The 21,766-nt window shown below is 39.3% G+C and overlaps 1 protein-coding gene and 1 pseudogene across 1 annotated transcript; both read left to right on the forward strand.

The window, feature by feature from the left end:
- The first annotated feature begins 308 nt into the window (after positions 1 to 308).
- Positions 309 to 831, forward strand: LOC112809102 (D-aminoacyl-tRNA deacylase 2 pseudogene; annotated as a pseudogene).
- A 3,491-nt stretch (positions 832 to 4,322) lies between these two features.
- On the forward strand, positions 4,323 to 20,983 carry LOC112809058 (uncharacterized). Its single transcript, XM_073884378.1, has 4 exons — positions 4,323 to 4,379; positions 12,354 to 12,929; positions 18,661 to 18,753; positions 20,803 to 20,983. The coding sequence occupies exons 1-4, from the start codon at positions 4,323 to 4,325 to the stop codon at positions 20,875 to 20,877; spliced, it is 801 nt and encodes a 266-aa protein (XP_073740479.1). The 3' UTR covers positions 20,878 to 20,983.
- Positions 20,984 to 21,766: the final 783 nt, after the last annotated feature.

Here is a 21,766-nt window from a genome sequence, read left to right on the forward strand (position 1 = left end):
ACACTCTATGACCTCTTCTTCATAAAGCCATTACTTTCAGGAGCAGGTAATACAACAGGCTTTCTAACACAGAGAAGAAGGCAGAGACTTAGACAAAATGCCAAGACAGAGGAATTCATCTCAAATGAAAAAATAAAATAAGGCCACAGCCAGATCTGAATGAAACAGAAATAACATGCCTGATGGAGAATTTAAAGCAGCAATCATAAGGATACTCACTGGGCTTGAGAAAAGAATGGAAAACATTAGGGAGACCCTTACCACAGAGATAAAAGAGTTAAAAAAGAATCAGCCTGGGGGTTCAAACCATGTCTGAGAGCGGCCGGATACCTCAGGCCTGGGCGCTTCTGCAGCAGTGCCTGCACGCCAGGCTGCAAGTACGTCCAGCCGAGGGAGACGCCAAGAGCCAGTGGGTGGAGATTCAGAGAGGATTAGTAATCTACGTGTGTTTTTTCTAGGGAGCTAATTAAGAACTTCTTCCCAAAATGATTAATATACTGTTAAATGTGAAGTTAAGTGAAACAGAAAATGGTAAGCACATGTCTATATTGGACCTCCCTGGCAATGTTCTAATCATCCCTCAAGCCACCCTTGGGGGGAGAGTAAAAGGAAGAAACATGCAGTATCACTCTAACTCTGGAAAAGAAGAAGGCTTGGAACTTTATTCCCAATTTGTGACTCTATGTGAAAAAGAACTGGCTGCCAACAGCAAGTGTGCCGAAGCTGGGGTTGTGGTGGAACATGGTACATACGGGAACAGGCAGGTGTTACAGCTGGATACCAATGGACCATACACACACCTAATTGAGTTTTGAAAAATTAAAAAGTTAATTTCTACAAAAAAAAAAAAAAGAATCAGCCAGGGGTGGGTGGGGGAATGGGTTAGCCTGGTGATGGGTATTAAGGAGGGTATGTTCTGCATGGAGCACTGAGTGTTATATGCAAACAATGAATCATGGAACACTACATCAAAAACTAATGATGTAATGGTGATTAACATAACAAAAAAAAAATCAGCCAGAAATGAAGAAGGCAATAATTGAGATTGGAAACAGGCTTGATGCAACAAAAGGCTGGAAGAAGCAGAGGAATAAATAAGTGATATAGAAGACAAAATAATGAGAAAAAATGAAGCTGAACAAAAGAGAAAAAGAATTACAGAACACAAGAAGAGACTTAGGGAACTCAGTGACTCCTTCAAATGTTGTAACATTCATGTGCTAGAATAAGAAGAGAGAAAAGGCAGCAGAAAATTTATTTGAGGAAATAATAGCTGAAAACTTCCCTAATTTGGGGGAAGGAAACAGACATCCAGATCAAGGAAGAACAGAGAACTTCCATCAAAATCACAAAAGCAAACCAACAACAAGACATATTGTAATTAAATTTGCAAAATACAGTGATAAAAAAAAAAATCTCAAGAGCAGCAAGAAAAAAGAAGCCCTTAACTTACAGGAGAAAACTGAGAAGGCTAGCTGGAGATTTCTCAAAAGAAACTTGGCAAGCCAGAATAAGGGAGTGGCATGATATGAATGAGAAAACTCTGTAGCCAAGAATACTCTACCCAGCATGGCTATAATTCAGAATAGAAGAAGAGATAAAGAGTTCCTCAGACAAACACTAAAGGAGTTTGTGACCACTAAACCAGCCCCACTAGAAATATTAAAGGGGACTCTTTGAGTGGAAAGGAGAGACCAAAAGTGATAAAGACAAGAAAGGATCAGAGAAAATCTCCAGAAACAATGACAAAACAAGTAATAAAATGGCACTAAATACATATTTATCAGTAATTACTTTGAATGTAAATGGGCTAAACTCTCTCAAAAGACATATGGTGTCAGAATGGATTAAAAAAACAAGACCCATCTATATGTTGCCTAAAAGAGACTCATTTTAGACCTAAAGACACCTGCAGACTGAAAGTGAGGAAATGGAGAAACATTAATCATGCAAATGGATGTCAAAAGAAAGCCAGAGTAGCAATACTTATATCAGACAAACTGGACTTTAAAACAAAGATTGTAACAAGAGATGATAATAAAGGGGACAATCTGACAAGATGATCTAACAATTGTAAATATTTATGCACCCAACATGGGAGCACCCAAATATATAAAACAATTATAACAAACAAAAAGGAACTGATTGGTGATAATACAATAATAGTAGGGGACTTTAACACCCCACTACATCAATGGGCAGATCATCTAAACTGAATACCAACAAGAAAACAAGGGCTTTGAATGACACACTGGACCAGATGGACTTAACAGATATATTCAAAACATTTCATCCTAAAACAGCAGAATATACATTCTTTTCAAGTGCATATGGAACATTCTCCAGAATTGATCCCATATTAGGTCACAAATCAGGCCTCAACAAATATGAAAAGACTGAGATCATACCATGCATCTTCTCTGACCACAACACTAAGAAACTTGAAGTCAGCCACAAGAAAAAATTTAGAAAGACCACAAATACATGGAGGTTAAACAACATGCTACTAAACAATGAGTGGGTCAACCAGGAAATCAAAGAAGAAATGAAAAAAACTAACAGGGAAACAAATGAAAATGAAAACACAATAGTCCACACCTCTGGGATGCAACCAAAGCAGTTCTAAGAGGGAAGTATATAGCAATATAGGCTTATGTTAAGAAGCAAGAAAAATCTCAAATAAACAACCTAACTTTACACCTAAAGGATCTAGAAAAAGAACAACAAATGAAGCCTAAAGCCACATCATATATCATTAGGGAAATGCAAATTAAACCAATGAAATTCTACTATACATCTGTTAGAATAATTTCCATAACACTGACAACAACAAATGCTGGTGAGAATGTATAGCAACAGGAACTCTTATTCATTGCTGGTGGGAATGCAAAATGGTACAGTCACTTTGGAAAGCAATTTGGCAGTTTCTTTTCTTTTTTTTTTTTTAAGAGATTTTATTTATTTGAGAAAGAGGGAGAGAGGGAGAGAGAGCAAGCACACAAGCGGGTGTGGGGGGCAGAGGGAGAAGGAGAAGCAGATTCCTCACTGAGCAGGGAGCCTGATGTAGGGCTTGATCCCAGGACCCTAGGATCATGACCTGAGCCAAAAGCAGGTGCTCATCTAACTGAGCCACCCAGACACCCCAGTTTGGCAGTTTCTTACAAAACTAAACACACGATCCAGTAATCATGCCATTAACATTTATCCAAGTGACTTAAGAATTTATGTCCATACAAAAACCTGTACGTGGATATCTATATCAGCTTAATTCATAATTACCAAAACTTGGAAGCAGGTAAGATGTCCTTCAATGGGTGAATGGTGAATAAACTGTGGTACGTCCAGATGATGGAATATTATCTAGCACTAAAAGGAAATGAGCTATCAAGCCCCGAAAAGACACAGACAAAACTTTAACACAAACTTTAATGCATATTACTTAGTGAAAGAAGCCAATCTAAGAAATCTACACACTGTATGATTCCAACTACATGACCTTCTGGAAAAGGCAAAACTAAGGAGACAGTAAAAACATCAGTGGGTGCTGAGGGTTAAGGGGGGGAGGGAAGAATGGAACATGAATGATTTTTAGGGCAGTGAAACTATTCTGTGTGATACTATAATGGTGGACATAAATCATTACATATTATTCCAATCCACAGAATGTACAATACCAAGAAAGACCATAATGTAAGCTAGGAACTTTGGGTGACAATGATGTGTCAATGTGGGTTCACTGATTATAATAAATATATAATTCTGTTGCCAGATTTTGACAGTGGGGAAGGCTTTGTGTATGTGGGGGCAGAGTATGTGTGGGAAATCTATGTACCTTCTGCTTAATTTTTCCGTGAACCTAAAATTGCTCTATTTAAAAGAAATTGTACTCTATAAATCCTGTAACTAAAAAATCAATGTTAGTTATAACAGAAAGTAACTCTTCCCTTCTTTCTTTCCATTCTTCTTACCTTCCCTTCTTCCTTCTATCCTTCCGTCCTTCCTGCCTTCCTTCTGTTCTTTCTTCCTTTCTTTCTTCTTGAACAGTTCAGTCCAAAACCATTAGGTGAGTCCAAGCAAGCTAAGTCCGTGTGGGTTGTGGAACAGCCTTGTGAGAGGTTGCACAAATAAGGGTAGGAAGACATCCTTGCAGCATGAGGTAGAATGTCAGAGTGTGCAAATGGGGGTGGGAGCAGTTGTGCTGAAGGCCCAGTGCAAGATGTTGAAGTCTAAGAAGAATAAAGGATGTATCCATACGTGGGGTTGGGGCAATAATAGGAAGGTCCATCGGCTGTTGGGTCTCAAACGGGATGAAGAGGGCAACCATGGTAACGCAGTGTGGAGTGCTGCAGATCCAGAGGGGTAAAGAGGGCATCCATAAGGTGAGGTGGCAGGAGCCAGCACAGGGTTCAGGTTTAAGAAGGGTGAGGAGAGCAACTGTGTGTGTTGGGGTGATAGCAGCAGCAGCTGGTGTGGGGTGTTAAAGCCTGAGCAGGGTGAGAAGCACACATGCAATGGGGATGGAGGTCGTATGAGGCAGGGCGAGATGTCAAAGCCCAAGTAGGGTGAGAAGGTCATATGGCCAGAGGAAAACATACTGTATGATCTCACATATATGTGGAATCTTAAACAAACAAACAAACTTATAAAAACAAGGAATTAACTGATGATTACCAAAGGCAGGGGGTTACGGGAGGAGACAAGTGATTGAAGGAGATCAAAAGGTACAAACTTGAAGTTGTAACATAAGTAAGTTCTGGAGGCGCCTGGGTGGCTCAGTTGGTTAAGCGACTGCCTCCGGCTCAGGTCATGATCCTGGAGTCCCAGGATTGAGTCCCCAATCGGGCTCCTTGTTCAGCAGGGAGTCTGCTTCTCCCTCTGACCCTCCCCCCTGTCATGCTCTCTCTCTCTCTCTCTCTCTCTCTCTCATTCTTTCTCTCAAATAAATAAATAAAATATTAAAAAAAATAAGTAAGTTCTGGAGATGTAATGGATAGCATGTTGACTATAGTTAACAACATTGTATCGTATATTTGAAAGTTGCTAAGAAAGTAGATTTTAAAAGTTTTCACCACAAGAAAAAAATGTAAATATGTGGGGTGATAGGTACTAATTAAACTTATTGTGGTAATCATTTCACAATGTATACATATAGCAAATCATTATGTTGTACACCTTAAACTTATACAGTGTTATCTGTCAAGTACATTTTAATAAAACTGGAAAAAATCCACAAAAATTTTCCCTCTTTCCTCCCCTGAGACCCTGGTAACTACTATTTGCTTTCTGTGTCTATAAATTTGGCTAATCTAGGTACCTCATATAAGTGGAATTACACAATATTTGTCCTTTTGTGTCTGTCTTATTTCACTAAGCATGTTTTTTAAGATCCATCCTGCTGTAGCATATATCAAAATTTCATTCCTTCTTCATAAAAAGATTCAGCCATGCTGAATAATATTCTATTATCTATATATCACATTTTGTTTAGCTACCCTTTCGTGAATGTATATTTGGATTGTTTCCACCTTTTGACTATTGTGACGAATGGTGCTATGGAAATTGGTATAAAAATATGTTTGACAGTATAGAGGTTCCTCAAAAAGTCAAAAATAGAACTACCTTACAAACCAGCAATTGCACTACTAGGTATTTACCCAAAGGAAAAAATATACAGATTCAAAGGGGTACATGCACCATGATGTTCATAGCAGCATTATCAACAATACCAAACTATGGAAAAAGCCCAGATGTCTGTGGACCGATGAATGGATAAAGAAGATGTGGTATATACACACAATGGAATTTTACTCAGCCATCAAAAAGAATAAACTCTTGTCATTTACAAGGACATGCATAGAGCTAAAGTGTATTATGCTAAGCAAAATAAGTCAGTCAGAGAAAGACAAACATCATATGAGTTCACTCATATGTGGAATTTAAGAAACAATAAGGATGAACATATGGGAAGGGGGAAAATAGAGAGAGGAGAAACAAACCATAAAAGACTCTTAAAGACAGAGAACAAACTGAGGGTTGATTGAGGGGGATGGGCTAGATGGGTGATGGAGGGCACTTGTCATGTTAGGCACTGGGTATTGTATGCAAGTGATGAATCACTGAATTCTACTCCTGAAACCAATATTGCAATGTATGTTAACTAACTCGAATTTGAATAAAAATTTGAAGAAAAAAAATTAAGTCGCTTAGTATAAAAAGTTGGAAGAAAAAGAATAAAAATCCCCGTATTAAAAAAAAAATCTGAGTCTGTTCTTCAAATTCTTTTGTGTCCATACCCAGATAGGAAATTGTTGCATGAGATGGTAATGCTATGTTGAAGTTTTTAAGGAAGCTCTATACTGCTTTCCGCAGCAGCTGCACCATTTTACATTCCCAGCTGCAATGCACAAGAGTTCCAATTTCTCCCATCCACACCAACACTTGCTGTTGAGTGTTTTTTTTTTTTTTAAAGATTTTATTTATTTATTTGAGAGAGAGAGAATGAGAGATAGAGAGCACGAGAGGGAAGAGGGTCAGAGGGAGAAGCAGACTCCCTGCTGAGCAGGGAGCCCGATGTGGGACTCGATCCCGGGACTCCAGGATCATGACCTGAGCTGAAGGCAGTTGCTTAACCAGCTGAGCCACCCAGGCGCCCTGTTGAGTGTTTTTATCATGAAAGGGTGCTGATTTTTGTTAACATGCTTTTTCTGCCTCAATCAAAATGGTCATGCGGTTTCCCCCCTTCTTTCTATTAATCTGGTACATTCCATTTTCCCAGCTTTATTGAGATATAATTGACAACTCAAATTGTATATATTTACCATGTATAATGTGTTGATTTGATATACATATACTTTGTGAAATGATTACCACACTCAGATTAATTAACACATACATCATGTTACATAGTTATATTACCTTTTGTTTTAGAGGTGAGAATGCTTACTCTCTTAGCAAATTTCAAGTATACAAGACAGTATTATTAACTATAATCATCATGATGTATGTACATCAGATCCACAAAACTTATTCATCCTACAACTGAAAGCTTGTACCCTTTGACCAGCATCTTTCCACTTTCCCTATTCCCCAGCCCTGGTAACTGCCATTCTACTCTCTTTCTATGAGTTAGACCTTTCTATGGTTTTGTTTTGTTTTTAAGAGTCCAGACATAAGTGAGATCATACAGTATTTGTGTTTACCTGTCTGGCTTATTTCACCAAGCATTACCTTTTCTAGGCTCGTACATATCATTGCAGATAGCAGGATTTCCTTTTTTCTCATGACTGAATAATATTCACATGAGGCTTACATAAAACATCTTGTAGTTTTAGCAGTGTATTCTAAGCTGATAACTTCTATTACATACAAAAACTACCCTTTTACTCCCTCTATTTTGTTTTTGATGTCTCATCTGTTTTTAGTAGTGTATTGGTTGACAAACTATTGTAGCAATAGTTATTTAATACTTTGTCTTTTAACCTTTGCATTAGAGTTAAGTGATTTATACAGCATTGAAGTATAGTATGAATATTCTGTAATTTACTGTATTCTTACCTTTACCAGTATGTTTTATTTTTTCATATGTTTTCATGTCAGTAGTTAGCATCCTTTCATTTCAGCTTGAGGAACTACTTTATGGCAGATCTAGTGATGATTAACTTCCTCAGACTTTATTTGTCAGGGAAATTTTTTATCTCTCCTTCACTTCTGAACCACAGCTTTCCTGAGTAAAGTATTTTGGTTTTCTTCTTTCAGCACTTTGATTTTTCATTCTTACTCTGTCCTGGCCTGCAAGGTTTGTGCTGAGAATGACACCAATAGCCTTATGGAGTTTACCTAGTGAGATTTTTTTTTTTCTTTTAATATTTTCTCTTTGATTTGAGACTGTTTTATTATAATGTATTTGTAGAAGATATCTTTGGGTTGAATCTGTTTGGGGACCGATGAGCTTCATAAACTTGGCTGCCTATATCTCTTTCCAGATACGGGATGTTCTCAGGCTGGCTTTCTTTCTTTCTTTCTTTCTTTCTTTCTTTTTTTCTTTTTTAAGATTTTTATTTATTTATTTGTCAGAGGGAGAGTGCACAAGCAGGGGGAGCGGCAAGCAGAGGGAGAAGCAGGCTCCCCACTGAACAGGGAGCCAGATGCAGGACTCGATTTCAGGACCCTGGGATCATGACCTGAGCCCAAGGCAGCCACTTAATTGACTGAGCCACCCAGGCGTCCCCTCAGTCATTATTCCTTTAAATAAGTTTTCTGCACCTTTCTTGCTCTCTTTTCCTTCTGGTATTCCCAAAAATGCAGAAATTGTTTCAGTTGATGATATTTCATAATCCATGCGGTCTTTCTCCACTCTTTTTCATTCTTTTTGTTGTTTTTGATCTCTGAATACATAATTTTAAGTGCTTTGTCTTCGAGTTGAGATTCTTTTTTTTTAATAAGATTTTATTTATTTGTTTATTTGACAGAGAGAGACACAGCAAGAGAGGGAACACAAGCAGGAGACATGGGAGAGGGAGAAGCAGGCTCCCCGCTGAGCGGGGAGCCCGATGCGGGGCTCGATCCCAGGACCCTGGGATCATGACCTGAGCTGAAGGCAGACGCTTAACGACTGAGCCACCCAGGCGCCCAGCTCACAATTTTTTTTTTTTTTAAAGATTTTATTTATTTGAGAGAGAGAGAATGAGAGATAGAGAGCACGAGAGGGAAGAGGGTCAGAGGGAGAAGCAGACTCCCCGCCGAGCAGGGAGCCCGATGTGGGACTCGATCCCGGGACTCCAGGATCATGACCTGAGCCGAAGGCAGTCGCTTAACCAACTGAGCCACCCAGGCGCCCGTCTTTTTTTTTTTTTAAAGATTTTATTTATTCATGAGAGACAGAGAGAGAGAGAGAGAGAGAAGCAGAGGGAGAAGCAGGCTCCCAAGGAGCAGAGAGCCCGATGAGGGACTCGACCCCAGGACCCTAGGATCACGACCTGAGCTGAAGGCAGATGCTCAACCATCTGAGCCACCCAGGCGCCCCCAGCTCACAATCTTTTAATGGCTCCTCATTACATAATAAAAGCCGAAGTCTTTATAATGGACCTGATTGTGTCTCCCACAACTTCTGTGATTTCACTACCTCTCCTTCCACTATCTCTGGAACTTGCTGTACCCAGCCATATTGGTCTCCCTCCTCTAATAAACCAGGCATGTTCTGCCTTAGGGCCTTTGCGGGCCTAAGATTCTTTTTTTTTTTTTTTTTTATCAAGTCAGTTATTGATGTTCATTATTGCAATTTTCATTTCATTCATTGTGTTCTTCAGCTCCAGAATTTCTGTTTAGTTCTTTTTTTGTGATTTCTGTCTCTTTGTTAAACTTCCCATTTTGTTTACGTGTTGTTTTTCTGAATTTATTGAAATGTTTTTCTTTGTTTCTCTGTAGGTTACTGAGCTTCCTTAAAGCAACTATTTTGAATTTTGTCTTATTCAGATCATAGATCTCCATTTCTTTTGGGTTAGTTACTGAAAAATTATTGTGTTCTTTTGGTGGTTTCATATTTCCTTGATTTTTCATGTTCCTTGAAGTGTTGGATTACTGTCTTGGCATTTGAAGAAATGGTAACCTCCTCTAGTCTTTACTGTTTGGCTTTGGGAGAGAAATAATTTCTGTCAGCCTGTCTAGGGATTCTGAGATTTCCTTAGACCTTTTCTATGGGTATGCCTGCTCCACACTTCTTGTTCCCTTTATGTGTGTGTGTGTGTGTCATTCTTAAGATTATATGCCTTCGTTTTGCAAAGCTAGACCTACTGCTAACTGACAGCTTCAGCTTTACTTTGCCTAGGATAGTGGTAAATGTTCAAGTTTGTTTGCTTTTTCACAAACAAACTTGCAGAGTTGGGCCAGTTTTCTGTGTGTGTCCATGAACCCTCTGCAATGCTTGCACTTGCCACTCTCATGGGCACACACAGGGAACTGACCCCAAGGTGTGGGTATGTGGGGGGGCAGGTTATGTGGGTGAGGTGTAGAGAGCATTAGGGATGCTGTGGGCTAGTTGGGGGAATCTGCAGGCAAGACCTCTTGAGTGGTTTGTGGTGGCCTTTGTAATGAAGTCCACAAAGCAGTTAAGTACGTTCCACATCTCTGTGATGCACTCTAAGTCCTGCTTGCTATGCTCCTATTCTCTCCTCACCCTCAGGTGTGCAGCTTACCTCAGTATTCCAGATGGGGTAAGAAAAAGTGGGCCTCTTTGGCAGTGTCTCACATAGCTGGGGAAGCTGGGCACTCACTCACATGCTCTCACTTTCTGCTGTGGGAGAAATTGCAGACCAAAGTGCTCCTCTTGGTACTAAGCTGTGCCCCCTGTGGGAACCGAGACACAGATAACGTAAAACTATTTCTCTTACTTTCTTCAATGCAATGGATTTCTTCAAATCCAATCTTGGATTTTTTTTTTCTTTCTTCAAGGATGTGCTAGAACTTCTCCACTGGACTGTCGGACTCGCATAACGGATACTCTCATTCACCAGTGTTGTCAAAATCAGGGTTCTTTGAGGGGAAGATGTTAGAAAACTACTACTCCTATAGTTTATTACATTGAAAGGTTTTTGTATGTAGAACCATCCCTGCACTCTGGGAGTAAATCTCACTTGGTCATGATATATAAACTTTTTCTTTTTTTTTGAAACATGTTATCATATTAGAACAGCATGGGTTTTTTTTTTTTTTGGATCTATAAATCTTTTAATATGTGCTGAATTTAGTTTGCTAGTATTTGGTGGGTGATATTTGGATCTTACTATTTTCATGGAAGGAAGGAATGCAACATATGGAAGAACAAAAATTTAACTTAGAAAAATTGGAGGAACAGAGATTTTCCATGTGGTTATTTTCATATTTTAAAAACATTAAGACTTGACATTGCACACCTGTGAAAAATATAATTAAATATTTTACAAATATGATAGAACAATTTGAATTGTACTTTCCCTCAAAAGAAGATTGCTGAATAGGAAAATGATAGATCTAGAACCCATTTCTTTTATTGAAAGATATTTAAAATTTTAATTATTACTGCATGGGATAAACTGTTGGACCTATCCACTTACAAGGTTTGAATATGAATTTTGAAAATACATCATCAGTTCATTTTGGGTAAAGGTCAAGAATGAACCGTAAATTTACTGAAGTTGCTTTAAAATCTATTCTTCCATTTCCATTAACATACCTCCATGAGATAGTTTTCCTACCATGAGAACGTAGAACTAGTTTAGACATAAATTTTCCTGTTAAGTAGAGCTTTTATCAATCCAACCACTTTAGATAAATGACCAAACAAGAAACAATATCATTTGTCACACTGAAAGCTTTAAATATTTATATTCAATGTATTCATTCAAAGTGTGCTTACAGGCATTTAATGAGAATAGAATTTCGCTCATATCTTTGCTTTAGTTACAATTGTAGAACAAATATTTAGTGTAATATCCATTCACTGTAATAAATGCTAATTGGTAGTTTTCCTCTAAGCAAAGTGTACAATTTCTTAAATTACTTTCTCTCTGTTCTGATTGTTTATTGAAATGTAATTTTATGTCTGTTGAATTTCACATTTAAAAAATGAAATAGCGTTTTGTACAATTTTTTCCACTTTAATCTACGTGTAATTTATTTTTATCTTAATTTTGTTAAGTATCAGTGACCGATGGATTAAAAGAAAACTGGTCCTTCATCGTGGACAGTAAGTAGCACTAGTCTAAATACCTAAAGTGTGCTCTTCCAGAGCAGACTGCATTTAATTCAAATTTGCCTGACTGGGCCTTAGACAATTATTAATTAAATGAATGAATTTTCAATACTCGACCTTAGGCCCACACCCCCTTTTTAAAAAAAAAAGTTTATTTATTTGACAGAGACAGACACAGCGAGAGAGGGAACACAAGCAGGGGGAGTGGGAGAAGGAGAAGCAGGCTTCTCAGGGAGCAGGGAGCCCGATGTGAGGCTCGATCCCAGGACCCTGAGATCATGACCTGAGCTGCAGGCAGACGCTTAAGGACTGAGCCACCCAGGCGCCCCTTCGGCCCACACCTTAATCAGATGTCTGTTACAGTCCCTCAATGATTACAGTTGCAGATATATATATATTTATTTATTTATGATTTTATTTATTTATTTGAGAGAGAGAGTGAGAAAGAGTGCACAAGAGGGGGTAGGGTCAGAGGGAGAAGCAGACTCCCACTGAGCAGGGAGTCCGATGCGGGACTCCACGCCGGGACTCCAGGATTGTGACCTGAGCCGAAGGCAGTCGCTTAACCAGCTGAGCCACACAGGTGCCCTACAGTTGCAGACATTTTTAAAAGTGTATTAAATGCTAGGACCTGCGTAAGCGCTTTCCCTTTCACCTATCTCACTCACGTTTTCCTACCTTCCCGGGAGAGGGCGTGCCCAGTACCACGGCCCACCCTATCTGTGCATTCGTTGGCCAAACCCGACGGCCGTTACTGCCGAGTCCCGCCCAAACCACGCCCCCACGCAGCTGCAGGGCCGAGAGAAGGCGTGGTTATTGTGCCGATGGACGATTCAGACGGTCTCCTCTCGTGAGCATCGGGAAGTGCCGGAGGACCCGCTTGGTGCGAGTGGGAGCGCGCTCCGGCTCGAGAGGCCCGTGGTCGCTGCGGGCGCACGCCCGGCCCCACCCCCTCTCCGGTACGCAGGCTCCGCTCGAGCTTGCGCACGCGCGCGCGCTCCCTTTCAAGCCTCAGTCTGATCAGCGGCGGCCCGGCGGGTGGAGGCTGGGCCCCCGAGGTACGAGGGGAGGGGCCGGAGCTGCTGCAGCTGCCGCCGCCACCGCCCCGCCGCCGCCGCCGCTGCTGCTGGAGAGAAGCATGTCTGCAACTCGAGCCAAGAAAGTGAAGATGGCCACCAAATCGTGCCCCGAGTGCGACCAACAGGTGGGTGCGGAGGGCCGGGCCCGGGGGCCGGCGGGCGGACGGGCTGCCGTTGTCTGCGGCCGCTGGCTGTGGAGAGGCCGCCTCGCCTGGTGGTCTGGCCCTTGGGCTCGGTGGCCACGGTGGGAGCCCGGTGGGAGGCCGGGCTACGCCGAGGGGATGCCAGGGAGACTCCCGGGGTCGCAGTCCGGCCGGTGCCCACCTGGCGGCGTTAGCTGGGCGACTGTGTGTGTCCCGCGGCCCGTGGCGCGGGAGGGAAGCGTGGGTTTGTCTGGAGCGGACGGGGCGCCCTGACCGAACCCTCCCGGAGTCGCCTGGCTGGCTTTGGGTGACAGCGGCGGGAGTGTGGGGGCAGTGGCCTAAATAGAGGAGCACGGCCCCTTCAGATCCCTTCTGCCCCGACGAGAATGCCCAGTGTGCCCGGCTCCGAGTCCAGGCTCCTGGCTCCTGGCTGCGAAAGCCGCTCCTGCGACGCAGGGTTGCTTTGTTCCCATCAGATCTATACTGTGACAAAAAGGGCCGCAGCGATTATGACATTTTCCTTTTAGATGTCAATAAATTGTGATCGTAATATGTCTTTTATACTTTATATAAATCATTACTTTGTTCTAAATTTTTGATAGAACACCACTGAAAAGCCCTACTTTTCTAGGCACTCCCCTCTTAAAATGGTATGTATTTGTCTAAGTTTTTAAAAAGATGAGTTTGCCATTTCTACCTGTGTGTGGTTTCTTGAATTTTTAATATCAGCTTTATAAACTAATTTCGTGAGGTCATTCAATGGCTTTATGACCTCCAGTGGTCTAGGGTTCAGCTAGACATTCAGGCCTACCCTGGGCCCAGATACAAACACTGCATATAATCAGAGGGGCTTTCTCTGCCTCCCCAGATGACAGCTCAGATGTGAAAACAAAACGGTGGAGTGGTTCCAAGACTTAACCATGGCTTAGAAATTTCATGTTTCTTAGCCCAGGAGTAAGGCCTTTGCTTCCAAGGTTTTGCAGGGAATGGCATGATTATATTTTTTGTACTTCGGGAAGCCTAAAACTGTGGCTTCTCACCTCATGCCTTCCAGTCCAGATGCCAATTACGGGCCATTTTTACCAAAAGCAATATTGTCTAATAATATTATTTGATTAGGTTGCCAGGGTCAGAGTACTAGACTTAACCAAAGGTCTTTTTTTCCTCAGGAAGGACTTTTGTTAACCCTTTACTAACATGTCATAATCCCTTGAAAAAAATTTTTTTTTTAAGATTTTATTTATTTATTTGACAGAGACAGAGATAGCAAGAGCAGGAACACAAGCAGGGGGAGTGGGAGAGGATTAAGCATTAAGCAGTCACTCTCAGTGCCACCCTATTTCCAGCCCCTAGCAACCACTAATTTGCTTTTTGTCTCAGCCTTCATAGAATTGAATGGAGTTCAGGCCTTACTCTGAATTAGGCTTTGGCTTAAGGGAATGTTGTGGCTTGTTTGATCTTTTTTTATCCAGACCACTAAAATTTTCTGCATATCAACTATAAGGCTGTTTCACTTTCTTATCATTCGGGTGTTCACTGGAGTAGCACCATTTCCTTCAAGAAATTTTCCTTTGCATTTATAATTTGGTTGTTTGGCTCAAGAGGCCTAACTTTCAGCCTTTCTTGGCTTTTGACATGCCTTTTGTACTGAGCTTAATCATTTCTAGCTTTGGATTTAAAATGAGAGATGTGTGCCTTTTCCTTTAACTTGAATACTTAAAGGCCATTGTAGGGTTATTAAGTCGCCTAATTTCAATATTGCTGTGTCATAGGGTACAGGGAGGCCTGAGGAGAGGGAGGTAGATGGAGGAATGGCCAATTGGTAGAGCATTCAGAACACATACATTTATTGATTAAGTTTGCTGTCTTGTATGGGTGTGGTTTCATGGCACTCCAAAACAATTAAAATGGTAACATCAAAGATCACTGATCACAGATTACCATAACAAAGATAATAATGAAAAAGTTGGAAATATTTCAAAAATTAACACAATATGACAAAGACACGAAGTGAGCAAATGCTATTGGAAAAATGGTGCTGACTACTGGGTATTTACCCCAAAGACACAGATGTAGTGAAAAGAAGGGCCACATGCACCCCAATGTTCATAGCAGCAATGTCCACAATAGCCAAACTGTGGAAAGAGCCGAGATGCCCTTCAACAGATGAATGGATAAAGAAGATGTGGTCCATATATATAATGGACTCTTAGCCATCAGAAAGGATGAATACCCAACTTTTACATCAACATGGATGGGACTGGAGGAGATTATGCTAAGTGAAATAAGTCAAGCAGAGAAAGTCAGTTATATGGTTTCACTTATTTGTGGAACCTAAGGAATAGCATGGAGGACATTAGGAGAAGGAAGGGAAATATGAAGGGGGCGGAAATCAGAGGGGGAGACGAACCATGAGAGACTATGGACTCAGAAACAAACTGAGGGTTTTAGAGGGGAGGGGAGTGGGGGGATGGGTTGGCCTGGTGATGGGTATTAAGGAGGGCACGTATTACGTATTATATGGAACCCTGGGTGTTATATGCAAACAAGGAATCATGGAATACTACATCAAAAACTAATGATGTAATGTATGGTGACTAACATAACATAATAATAAAAAAATCATAACAACAACAAGAAAAAGGAAAAATGGTGCTGATAGACTTCCTCCACGCAGGGTTGCCACAAACCTTCAATATGTAAAACCCAGAGTATCTGTGAAGCACAATAAAGCAAAGTGTACTAAAATAAGGTATTCTGTAATTGTCTTCTCTCTCTCTCTTTTTTTTTTAAGATTTTATTTATTTATTTGAGAGACAGAGAGAATGAGAGAGAAAGCACATGAGATGGGGGGAGGGTCAGAGGGAGAAGCAGACTCCCTGCTGAGCAGGGAGCCCGATGCGGGACTCGATCCAGGGACTCCAGGATCATGACCTGAGCCGAAGGCAGTCGCTTAACCAACTGAGCCACCCAGGCGCCCTCTCTCTCTTTTTTTTGTCTCTAGCAAAAGTCTTGTCAATTTTTAAAAATTTTTATTTATTTATTTATTCATGAGAGACAGAGAGAGAGAGAGGCAGAGGGAGAAGCAGGCTCCCCGCGGAGCAGGGAGCCAGATGCGAGACTCGATCCCAGGATTCTGGGATCGTGACCTGAGCTGAAGGCATACGCTTAACTGACTGAGCCACCCAGGCACCCAAGGCTTGTCAATTTTGTTCATCTTTTTTTTTAAATTTTTAATTTTCTTTTCTTTTTATTTTTTTTAAAGATTTTATTTATTTGACAGAGAGAAACACAGCGAGAGAGGGAACACAAGCAGGGGGAGCGGGAGAAGCAGGCTCCCTGCTGAGCAGGGAGCCCGATGCAGGGCTCGATCCAAGGACCCTGGGACCATGACCTGAGCCAAAGGCAGACGCTTAACGACTGAGCCACCCAGGTGCACCTGTTTTAAATTTTAAGATTTTATTTATTTGACAGAGAGACACAGAGAGAGAGGGAACACAAGCATGGGGAGTGGGAGAGGAAGAAGCAGGCTTCCCGGCGAGCAGGGAGCCTGATGTGGGGCTCCATCCCAGGACCCCAGGATCACGACCTGAGCCAAAGGCAGACGCTTAACCAACTGAGCCACCCAGGCGCCCCAATTTTGTTCATCTTTTTTAAAGAAACCAACTTTCGTTTCATTGATTTTCTTTATTGGTCTCCTTTCTCTATTTTATCTCTAATCTTTATTATTTCCCTCATTATGTTGGCGTGGGTTTAGTTTGCTCTTTTTCTAATTTTTTAATTTGTAAAGTTAGATTGTTGATTTGAGATCTTCTTTCTTAATGTAAGCTTTTACAGGTCTATAACTTTCCTCCTTAGCATTGCTTTCACTGTGTTCTATGAGTTTTGGTAGGTTGTATTTTTGTTTTCATTCATCTCTAAGTATTTTCTAATTTTCCTTATGATTTCTTTTTTCTTTTTTTAAGGTTTTATTTATTTATTTGACAAGAGAGACAGCGAGTGAGGGAATACAAGCAGGGGGAGTGGAAGAGGGAGAAGCAGGCTTCCCAGCGAGCAGGGACCCCGATGTGGGGCTCAATCCCAGGACCCTGGGATCATGACCTGAGCCGAAGGCAGACGCTTAACGACTGAGCCACCCAGGTGCCCCTTATGATTTCTTTTTTAATCCATTGGTTATTTCAGAGTATGTTGTTTAATTTCTAAAATTTTTTGAATTTTCTAGTTTTCCTTTCTGTTGTTGGTTTCTAACTTTGTCATGTTGTGGTTGGAAAAGTTACTTTGATATCTGTCTTAAAAAATGAACTTGGGGCACCTGGGTGGCACAGTTGGTTAAGCATCCGACTCTTGGTTTTGGCTCAGGTCGTGATCTCAGGGTCATGAGATTGAGCCCCATGTCAGGCTCTGCGCTTAGCGTCGGGCTCTGTGCTCAGCGTAGAGTCTGCTTAGGTTTCTTTCTCTCTCTCTCTCTCTCTCCCTTTTCCTCTGCCCTTTCCCCCTGCTCTCTTTCTCTCTCAAATAAATAATCTTTAAAAAAAAGAACTTTAATTCTTACCTGTGCCATATACAAATAGTATTTCAAGATGGATGATAGACCTACATGAAAAATTTTAAATTATGAAACTTTCAGAAAATACTAAAAAAATCTTTGTGAACTTAGGCAATTGTTTGGTGTTATAACACCAAAAGCATGGCCCATAAAAGAAAAAAGTGATAAATTGGATCTAATCAAAATTAAAACTTCTGTTCTTTGAAAATCACTGTTTAGAAAAAGGAAAGAAGACACGAACAAATAACCTTTGCAAAGCATATATGTACTAGAGGACTTGTATCCAGAATGTATAAAGGGCTCTTAAGAGTTAATAATAAGAAAACAAACAACTCAATTAAAAAATAGGCAAAAATTTGAATAGACACTTCAGCAGAGTAGACTTACAGACAGCACATAAACTTATAGAAAAATGCTCAACATCATTAGTTATTAGGGATATGCATATTACCATAGTGAGACCCTACTAGAATAACTAAAGTTAAAAAGAACATACCAAATATTGATGAGGATGTGGAGGGACATCTCTTTGGGAAATAGTTTGGCAGTTTTCTCAAAAAGTTAAACCTACCATATGATCCAGCCGTTTCCACTTTTAGCTATTTATTCAAGAAAAAAGAACGTGTGTGTGTGTGTGTGTGTGTGTGTGTGTGTGTGTGTGTGTGTATATATATACACACAAAGACTTCTGCATGAAAGTTCATAGTAGCTTTATTTGTAATAGCTAAAACTAGAAAACAGTCAACATGTACAGATGAACTGTAATGTATCTTCACATGGAATAATATTCAGCAATGAAAGGAAAGAACTTGTTATCTGCAAAAACATGGACAAATCTCAAAATAATTATGCTAAATGAAAGAAGCTAAACAAAAAGCGTGTACTTAGGATTCCATTTACATAAACTTTAGAAAATTCAAACTGATCTGTAGTGGCAGAAAGCTGATCAGTAGTTGCTTGGGGATATTGAGGGGGACCCTAAAGAGAGGTAGGTGGGTAGATTACAAAGGTATATGAGGAAACTTAGGGATGATGGATAGATTCACTATCTTGATGCAAATCTACCTTCAGGTAACTTATTGCTTAGTTGAAGAGACAACATAAACACTTCAGAAGTTTAATAAACAGTAAAATAGTAATATTTTTTTTCCTTTTTTCCCCCTCCAGGTTCCTGTTGCATGTAAATCTTGTCCCTGTGGTTATGTATTTATTAATAGGAAACTTCTAAAAGTAAAACAGAGAAATCATCACCTTTTACAGGTAATTGAGAGAGTTTACCACCTTTCTGTTTTTTTATGGTTTCCATTATATAAACTTAAAATTAATTTTTTGTGAGTTAAATTTTTTTTTTGCTGATGAATTGTAATACTAAAATCTATTGAAGTGTATCTTTGGTTTTTATTGGATACAATACGTCATTTACATTGATCTTTATCCAATTTAAATGTTAACTCCTTTACTGATAAATTTTGTAACAAATTTTAAGGAGAAATTTTAATTAGAAAATGTTAATTGGAAGAAAGGGAACCTCGACTTTAGTATTACAATTTTTTTAAGTACCAGTTTTTTTTTTTTGATTCACTGATTTAGACTATCTAAAAAATTGCCCACTTCAATTTTGTTTGAGTTTCTAGCTTTACTCCTATTTTTTCCTATGATAAAATCACATGTTGTAACAGTAGTCAACCCAAAATGGTAGTAGTTTTATTACAAACAATTATTGAGTGCCTAACATATGCCAAGTACTATGTATCTTGGGCATACAGCAATAAATCTACTTCCAAGACAGTTTCAGTACTGTCAAAGTGGTTGAAGATATATGCATAGGAATACACATACGGGATATACAGGGAAAATATCAGCTAGTAATAAGTGCTGGGTAGGAAATTAAAATAGGATACTGTCCTATAGGTTAACTGGAAGGCTTCTTTTGATTGAGTGGTCCAGGGAATGCATCTCTGAGGAGGAGATTTTATAACTTCTGAATGGATGAAGGGGCTAGACATATGAAAACCAGGGAAAGTAAATTCTAGGCACAGGGAATTTGAAGAGTACTTTTTTTTTAACTTTAAGAAGTATATATCTTAGCATTAAAGGCTAGTATCTTATTTAAATGGGGAAATGCTACAGGCATTTCCATTCATATCAGGAACAAGGCAAGCATCCTAACTATCTTCACTACTATTCAGTATTATGTTAGAGGTAAATTAGCCAAGGCAATTAGATAAGAGAAGTCAGTAAGAGGCATAAAAATGGGTAAAGAGCAAGTAGAACAATATCTCTTTGCAGATGATAGTATAGCTGGACTCCAGAGAATTAATAATAAAACTAACTTGTACAGTAAAAGAATTGAGTGAAGTATTGGGATTTAAAATTAACATACAAAAATCAGCTTTCATATATAGAAATAGCTTATACTGATCATAATGTTAGAGAAAAGCCCATTTACAATAGCAACATTAAATGTTTAGGAATAAATTTAATAAGAATGGCCTAAAACCTATACAAGGAAAATTTTAAACACTCCTAAAAGACAATAAAGCAGATGGAAGCAAATGGTAAAGCATCCCTTGTTCTTGAATAGGATGATTCAACATCATAAAGATGTTAATCCTCCCAAGTTAATTTGTAAAATCAATGCAATTTTAATAAAAATCCTAACAGGTTGATTTATTGAGTTAGGCTGATTTTAAGGTTCATATGGAAAATTAAACATGCAAAAATAGCCAGAAAATTTGTCAATTGACTTTTAGTGAAGAAGGAAATTAGAAGAATTTCCTTCTAAGGAAATTAATGGGAAAGAATAGTCTTTTCAACAAATGGTATTGGGATACCATGCTGGATATGCAAAAGAATGAAGTTGGGACCCTATCTCATGCCATACATAAAAATTAATTCAAAATATGGGGTCCCTGGGTGGCTCAGTTGGTTAAGCATCCAAGTCATGATTTTGGGTCAGGTCATGATATCAGGGTTGTGGGATCAAGCCCCGTGTTGGGCTCAACATGGAGTCTGCTTCTTCCTCTTCCTCTGCTCCTCCCCTGGCTCATGCACTCTCTCTCACTCTATATCTCTAAGATAAATTTTTAAAAAATCTTAAAAAAATTAATTCAAAATATCATAAACCTAAGTGTAAGAGCTAATAAAACTATAAAACTCCTAGAGGAAAGTGTAACAGTAAATCTTAGTTACTTTGGGTTAGGCAGTGTTTTCTCAAATATGACACCCAAAGCTCAAATGACATAAATAAATAAGTAAATAAATAAATAGGGCTATATCAAAATTTAAAACTTTTTTTTTTTGCTGCAGATGATATCAAGACAACTCACAGAATGGGAAAAATATTTGCAAATCACATATCTGATAAGGGACTTGTATCCCTAATATATAAAGAACTCTTACTCCTCAATGATAAAAAGAGAAATAACCCAATTTAAAAATTGGGCAGAGGATTTGAATGGAATTTGTCCAAAGAAGATATGCAAATAACCAGTAAGTACACCAAAAGATGTTCAACATTATTAGTCATTAGGGAAGTGCAGATCAAAATAATGAGATACTAGTTCACACCACTAAGATGCAATAATAAGAGAAAATAAAAAGTATTGGTGAAGAAGTGGAAAAGCTGAAACCCTCATATGCTGCTATTAGGAGTGTAAAATGGTACAGACACTTTCGAAACAATCTGCCATTTCCTCAGATGATTAAATATAGAGTTATAATATGATCCACAATTCTACTCTAGGTATAAATTCAAGACAGTTGAAAACAGAAGTGGACACAAAAACTTATATATGAATGTTATTAGCAGCATTATTCTAATAGTTAAAAAGTGGAAACAGTCCTGATATCCATCAACTGATGATAATATTTGACAGTAAAAAGAAAGGAAGTATTGATATATGCTACAAAATGAATGACTTTTGAAAATGTGCTTTGTGCAAGAAGCCAGTCACAAAAGATCACATACTTTATGATTCCAATTATAGAAAATGTCCACATAGGCAAATTTGTAGATAATAAATAGATTAATGGTTTAGGGCTCGGAAAGGGATGGGGGGAGAATGGGAAACAATTGCTAATGGGTACAGAGTTTCTTTAGTAGAAAGAAACTTGGTTTGTCCTAAAACTGGATTCACAATCCCGTGTATGTACTAAAAACCACTGAATTGTACGTTTTAAATGGGTAAATTGTATGGGATGTGAATTATATCTCAATAAAACTGATTGTATTTTATTTATTTTTAAAGATTTATTTATTTATTTTAGAGAG

This window comes from Callorhinus ursinus, unplaced genomic scaffold, assembly GCF_003265705.2.
Source record: "Callorhinus ursinus isolate GAN/ISIS: 27379988/994484 unplaced genomic scaffold, GSC_fseal_2.0 scaffold56, whole genome shotgun sequence".
NCBI lineage: Eukaryota > Metazoa > Chordata > Mammalia > Carnivora > Otariidae > Callorhinus > Callorhinus ursinus.

Coding starts and splice junctions, on each gene's coding strand:
- LOC112809058 (XM_073884378.1), top strand. CDS start 4,323: ATGGTAACGCAGTGTGGAGTGCTGCAGATCCAGAGGGGTAAAGAGGGC. Junction 4,380..12,353: donor GTAAAGAGGGCATCCATAAG/GTGAGGTGGCAG, acceptor ATTAAATGCTAG/GACCTGCGTAAGCGCTTTCC. Junction 12,930..18,660: donor GCCCCGAGTGCGACCAACAG/GTGGGTGCGGAG, acceptor TTCCCCCTCCAG/GTTCCTGTTGCATGTAAATC.